General features: G+C 45.3%; 1 protein-coding gene across 2 annotated transcripts in view; it reads left to right on the forward strand.

Annotated features, from left to right (window-relative positions):
• ZNFX1 (zinc finger NFX1-type containing 1) overlaps window positions 1-4,950 on the forward strand; it is a 28,199-nt gene extending 23,249 nt beyond the window's left edge. For both annotated transcript variants that reach the window (XM_084887082.1, XM_084887083.1), the window contains exons 12-14: window positions 271-381; window positions 717-812; window positions 1,454-4,950. In XM_084887082.1, the coding sequence (XP_084743208.1) occupies window positions 271-381; window positions 717-812; window positions 1,454-3,895 (2,649 nt within the window). In that variant the 3' untranslated portion in view covers window positions 3,896-4,950. The remainder of the gene's footprint in view (window positions 1-270; window positions 382-716; window positions 813-1,453) is intronic.
• The last annotated feature ends 2,003 nt before the right edge of the window (window positions 4,951-6,953 follow it).

Genomic DNA, 6,953 nt, shown 5'->3' on the forward strand with positions numbered 1-6,953 from the left:
CACCTCATTTTGTTCCCACCCCCTATCTGCTCCCTCTCATGGCTTGCTTTTCAAATGACTGGCAACCTCTTCAATTCTGACATCAACTGAAATGTCACTGTTCAGAGAGGCCTAGCTAAAGAATATGTAACCCTGGTCACTCCATCCTTCCTTAGCCTGCCAGCACCTAGAGCAGTGCCTGTCAATAGAAGGCACTTAAAAAGCATTTGATGGGTGGGTAGATGAATATGTTTTCAGTAGAGAATTCTCAGCTATTGTTTCTTTTTTCAGCTGCGCCCCAGTGCCAATGTGTATGATCTTGCCAAGAATTTCAACCTTGAGGTGTCCCTCTTTGAACGGCTGGTGAAAGTAAACATTCCCTTTGTTCGTCTGAATTACCAGGTGAGAAGCTGGGCCTCTTTTATTATGAATTGTCTAGAAAGAAGGCTCCTGGAAGCCTGCCAACAGCCAGTAAGAAAGTTCTCATAAAAATGAAACTGCTTTAGTGATAAAGTGACTCTCAAACTTATTTTGTTTTCCGTTTTAAAATATTGCAATCACAAGATCAACCCATGTTGAGTGTGTGTTGAGTGAAGGAGCTATTTACATTCTGCTCTTTTCTCCTTATTCTTATTTTCAAATGTTACTTCCCCCAATTTTCCACTAATAGCCTAGTGTTTAGAAAATTGTGCATTTATTCTCTGCCCATGTCTTAATGATGTACATGTCTGTTTCAGCACCGCATGCGCCCTGAAATTGCCCGGCTTTTGACACCCCACATTTACCAGGATCTAGAGAATCATCCCTCTGTTCTCAATTATGACAATATTAAGGTGAGTCTATCCTACTTAATCTGCTGCTGTCATTGACCTAGGAGGCTGTATTTCCTCAGGTTGAATAAGAGCTTTTAGAAGGGAATAGAGCCAACTTTATAAAAAGCTGGTTTTTAAAAGGAGGAATATTATAGAATTGGAGAATAGAGATCTAGGTATGAACCCCAGCTCTGCCAGTTAGTAGCTGTATAACATTTTAGCAAGTTATATACCAATTATGAACATTAAGGTATTCTGTACAGGGAGAATGTCTGTTGCCTCATTACATTATTGGATTGTAGGAGAGAAGATACGTAAAGCAATCAGCATGCTAGAGTGCTCATAATTAATCTTCTCTCTCATCTTCATCATCATAGCAGCTGCTTATTCCCTGAACTACAATGGTGGGATTATGGATGGCCATTATAAATATTAATATCAAATAAGTATCTTGAAAACTAAAATTAGGCATATATTCTTTATCCATTTCACTATTTGTCAATGCCCAAAAAAAAAACAGAGCACATGGTGACTATAGGGTTAAAGATTGTGATACCCAGTATACAAAAGGCTTTCAGAGTCAATAACCAACAAATGTGAAACTAGAAAGAGAAAACTGCCAGGAGAGAACTTCCTAACATGTCACTTTTTCTTCTTTCCAGGGGGTCGCTTCTAACCTTTTCTTTATAGAACACAACTTTCCTGAACAGGAAATCCACGAAGGCAAAAGCCACCAAAACCAGCACGAGGCTCACTTTGTGGTGGAGCTGTGCAAGTACTTCCTGTGCCAGGAATACCTGCCCTCCCAGATCACCATCCTCACCACCTACACTGGGCAGCTGTTCTGTCTGCGCAAACTCATGCCAGCTAAGACATTTGCTGGTGTCAAGGTACATGTGGTGGACAAATACCAAGGGGAAGAGAATGACATCATAATCCTCTCACTAGTGCGGAGCAACCAGGAAGGCAAGGTAGGTTTTCTCCAGATACCCAACCGCATCTGTGTGGCCTTGTCCCGTGCCAAGAAGGGAATGTACTGTATTGGAAACATGCAGATGCTGGCCAAAGTACCTTTGTGGAGCAAGATCATCCATACCCTTCGAGAGAATAATGAAATCGGCCAAGCACTCCAGCTGTGCTGCCAGAACCACCCTGATACCCACACTTTAGTATCCAAAGCTTCTGACTTCCAAAAAGTTCCAGAAGGAGGCTGTAGTCTCCCCTGTGAGTTCCGACTGGGCTGTGGGCATGTCTGCACTCGGGCCTGCCACCCCTACGACTCCTTGCACAAGGAGTTCCAGTGTATGAAGCCATGCCAGAAGGTTATCTGCCAAGACGGGCATCGATGCCCCCTTGTTTGCTTCCTGGAATGTCAGCCTTGTCAGGTGAAGGTGCCCAAAATCATTCTTCGTTGTGGTCATGAACAAATGGTCCCTTGCTCCATGCCTGAGTCAGAATTCTGCTGCCAAGAGCCTTGCCCCAAATTTCTGAAATGTGGGCATAGATGCAGCCACCCATGTGGTGAATTATGTGTACAGTTGTGTTCAGAAATGGTCACCGTGAAACTCAAGTGTGGACACAATCAACAGGTGAAGTGTGGTAATGTAGAAGACCTCAAGTACGGCCTACCAGTCAAGTGCACCACCAAGTGTGGCACCATCTTGGACTGTGGACATTCTTGCCCTGGTTCTTGCCACAGCTGCTTTGAAGGGCGCTTTCATGAGCGCTGTCAGCAGCCCTGCAAGCGACTGCTCATCTGTTCACACAAGTGCCAGGAGCCGTGCATTGGCGAGTGCCCACCCTGCCAGCGGACCTGTCAGAACCGCTGTGTCCACAGCCAGTGCAAGAAGAAATGTGGGGAACTGTGTAGCCCCTGCGTGGAACCCTGTGTTTGGCGCTGCCAACATCACAAGTGTACCAAACTCTGCTGTGAGCCCTGCAACCGACCCCCATGTTATGTGCCTTGCACTAAGCTGCTGGCTTGTGGCCACCCCTGCATTGGTTTGTGTGGAGAGCCGTGTCCTAAGAAGTGCCGTGTCTGCCACCAGGAGGAAGTAACCCAAATTTTCTTTGGCTTTGAGGATGAGCCTGATGCCCGCTTTGTGCAGCTGGAAGACTGTACCCACATGTTTGAGGTTCAAGGCCTGGATCGCTACATGAATGAGCAGAAGGATGATGAAGTTGCCATCAGATTGAAAGTTTGCCCCATCTGCCAGGTGCCCATTCGCAAAAACCTGAGGTATGGAACCAGCATCAAACAACGGCTGGAGGAGATTGAAATAGTCAAAGAAAAGATCCAGGGCTCAGCAGGGGAAATTGCAACTAGCCGGGAACAACTTCAGGCCCTGCTGGAGAGGAAGAGCCTCTTTCAGCAGCTGCTTCCCAAAGACTTCCTGATGTTGACGGAGAAGCTGGCCCAGAAAAATCTGTCAGTGAAGGACTTGAGCCTTGTTGAGAATTCCATCAGCTTCTATGACCACTTGGCTGGACTATTGGAGTCCCTGAAAAAGGTGCATCCCTCAGAACAAATAGAAGTGGGGGCTCGACTAGATCAGGTCCATGAGTGGCTAGCCAAGAAACGTTTGAGCTTCACAAGCCAGGAACTGGATGACCTCCAAAGTGAAATTCAGAGGCTCACATACCTGATGAACCTCCTGGCCCGCTGCAAGATGGCACAGGGGAGAGTGAGCAGTACCGTAGCAGAAGAGATCCGGAGTGTCCGCAAGATCCTTGAGGGAACACGTAAGTTCACCAAGGATGATGAACACCTTGTGCAGAAAAAAATGGAAGCTCTGAAAGCCACCCTTCCCTGCTCTGGCTTAGGCATCTCAGAGAAAGAGCGTATACAGATCATCAAAGCCATGAGTTTTCCTCGTGGCCACTGGTTCAAGTGTCCCAATGGCCATATCTATGCGATTGGCGATTGTGGGGGAGCCATGCAGAGGGGCACGTGTCCTGAATGTAAGGCAGTGATTGGGGGCATAAATCATACTCTGGAAAGGAGTAACCAACTTGCTTCTGAGATGGATGGAGCCCAGCATCCTGCCTGGTCCGACACGGCCAACAACATGATGAACTTTGAGGAGATCCAGAGGATGATGTAGGAAGATGGCACACTGCTGCCTTTTACCCTGTCCACTGTGATGCTGTGGTTAGCTCCCTTATGAAGGAACTGAAGTTTGTATTTTTTTGTCATTTACTTTTAGCACCTACTTAAGGATCCACTTTAGGGCTTATCCACATTTTTTCCTAGATTAACCCCTGCGCTAGAGCAAGCACTTTACCTCCAGAACTGAGAGCAAATTTAACAGATTTTTCTTGTTCTCTCCTGCAAGTTAATGGACAGACTCCCTGGAGCATATTTGGGGCTTCCATCTAGGGTACATAGTGGCCTCTCTGGCTCCTGACCCAGTCAGATGTTTTTTTCTGCAGTGTTTCAGGGGTACAGAGCGTTGTTTCAGGGGCACAGAGTGTACACTCAGTGAAGTAGACTCTTAAGTGCCAGGCCTTAACTTGTAGACTAACTTTCATTGTAATAAACAGAGGCCCAGAGTTCTTTATGAACTGCTTATTCTTTCAAGGAGCACAAGAATCCCTCCTGCCCTTCTCAGGCACCCTCACTCCAGGAGTTGGAGGCATGCGATAAGACAAAGACTTCACTGACTATTGCTGACCCAGTTACATATTCACTGAGTTGGAAAAGTGTGACTACCCGCAGCTGGGGGCTTATTCAAGCAGGCCAGGCTAACTAAGGAGGGATCCCTTTCCTGTGACTTGCCCTTTGGGATAGTGGAAGTTTCTTTGCCTGTACCAGGAAAGGTTTGGTAGCAGTGCTGGTTCCCCAGGGTCCACAGTATAACTAAGTTCACATTTGGTACCAGCACCTATCCAAAGTGTAGCCCTTCATACCAACACCTTATGTTGCAGCTTTTGCCTGAGCAGGGTTAGCATGCCAGCAGCTTCTGCAGGCCCCAGACCCATGTCAGAAACCAGCCCCCCAAGCTTGCCTTCTGCATACATATTCCCTCAGTCTAGTGTTTCCAAGAACTGACACTTAGGCATCTCAGGTCTTTCTACATCTCTTTCATATGTATGCATTTCCTATTTTGTCTTTACTATGCACTTTAGCTTAAAATCTAATTAATAAAAACGATTGCAAGAAATCAGTGGTCTGTTTGTCCTCACCTGTTAGAAGCAGCTCAGGTGGCTTGAGATAGAAAAGATGGGAATAGAGACACTTTTATGTGGTGTTGGGTTTTTATGTAGCTGGGAGTCCTTTTTTTCCCCCGTCAAACATTTTTTCAATCTGTACAAAAGTGTGTGTGTGTGTGTGTGTGTATGTGTGTGTATGAAGTTTCCTTCTGCAGAGCTGAGTTTCGTTAAGTCCTCCCAGAGTAATCTATGCATCTGTAATATGTAGCCCTTAAGAAAAAAGTGCAGTTCTGCACTTGACTTTTTTCAGCCTAATGATCTAACCTGGGGACCTTTCTATAAGCACATACAATGAGTCTGAACCACATTTTATCATGCACATGTGCCATTAATTAATGAATAGCTCTGAGCACATTCTTGAGTGGTGAGGGTACTACTTAGGTAATATAATTTTTTAGCTGCGTGTGGGGAGGTGGAGATCTCTATGTACTCCTTGAAATTGTATGATATAAAGTATAAATAGTTTTCTCAAGATATGCCCCCGAGCTTTCATCTAATTCTCAAAGGGACCTATGATTCAAAAAAGCATGAGAACCACCATTCTATGGGGTAAAAACTTTTTGCCACAAGGAGCAAATTTATCGGGAGACTCCTGTCCCCTTTGAGCTTCCATCTCCAGTGGCACTTCCACAGCACAGCGAATAAAAATTTAGGTAAAGCCGAAACCGGTTTGGCTCAGTAGATAGAGTGTCGGACTGCGGACTGAAAGGTCCCAGGTTCAATTCCGTTCAAGGGAATGTACCTTGGTTGCGGGCACATATCCAGGGGGGGGTGCAAAAGGCAGCTGATCGATGTTTCTCTCTCATCAATGTTTCTAACTATCCCTCTCCCTTCCTCTCTCTGAAAAATCAATAAAATATATATATTTTTTAAAAAAGAGCATGTACCTTGGTTGGAGGCAAATCCCCAGTGGGGAGTGTGCAGGAGGCAGCTGATCGATGTTTCTCTCTCGTTGATGTTTCCGGCTGTCTATTCCACTCTTCTCTGTAAAAAAAAAAAATCAATAAAATATATATGTTTAAAAAAAAAAAAGAATAATAATTTAGGTGAAGCTTGGTTTCAAGAACCTGAATTCCCAACTGTGCAGTGGAAAGTGACTCAATTTCTCCAAGCCTGTTTCTTATCTGCAAAATGGGGATAATAGTACCTGCTTCACATGGGTGTAGTAAATGAGACAGTGCTCAGTACACAGAATGTCTGGAATAGTTTGTGCTAAATGATGGCTTTTAGTTCTAGGACATCAATAGAAGAGAACTAGTAAGAATTTCCTCCAGCCGAAACCGGTTTGGCTCAGTGGATAGAGCATCGGCCTGCGGACTGAAGGGTCCCGGGTTCGATTCTGGTCAAGGGCATGTACCTTGGTTGCGGGCACGTCCCCAGTGGGGGGGGTGCAAGAGGCAGCTGGTCGATGTTTCTCTATCATCAACGTTTCTAACTGTCCTTCTCAATTCCTCTGTGTAAAATCAATAAAATATATTTAAAAAAAAAAATTTCCTCCAGCCGAAACCGGTTTGGCTCAGTGGATAAGAGTGTCGGCCTGCAGACTCCAGGGTCCTGGGTTCGATTCCAGTCAGGGGCATGTACCTTGGTTGCGGCACATCTCCGGTCGGGGGTGTGCAGGAGGCAGCTGATCGATGATTCTCTCTCATCGATATTTCTAGCTCTCTATCCCACTCTCTTCCTCTCTGTAAAAAATATATTTTTTTAAAAAAGAAAGAATTTCCTCCACATCAAACTTCTCTACAGGCACAAAGATGCATTCCAAGTATATGTGCCAGTGTCAAGCTAGTGCACTGGGAGCTGGGTACTATTGAGGGAAGAGAATATATAATCGCTTCTCAGCCTTTTGGCTAAGGTCAAGTGTAATATATATATATTTATTTATTGTCTAAAGTTTTACATATGTCTCCTCTTCTCCCAATTGACCCCACCCCCCACCCCAGCCCAGCC

Source organism: Pipistrellus hanaki (assembly GCF_964339955.1).
Source record: "Pipistrellus hanaki genome assembly, chromosome: 6".
Classification (NCBI taxonomy): Eukaryota; Metazoa; Chordata; class Mammalia; order Chiroptera; family Vespertilionidae; genus Pipistrellus; species Pipistrellus hanaki.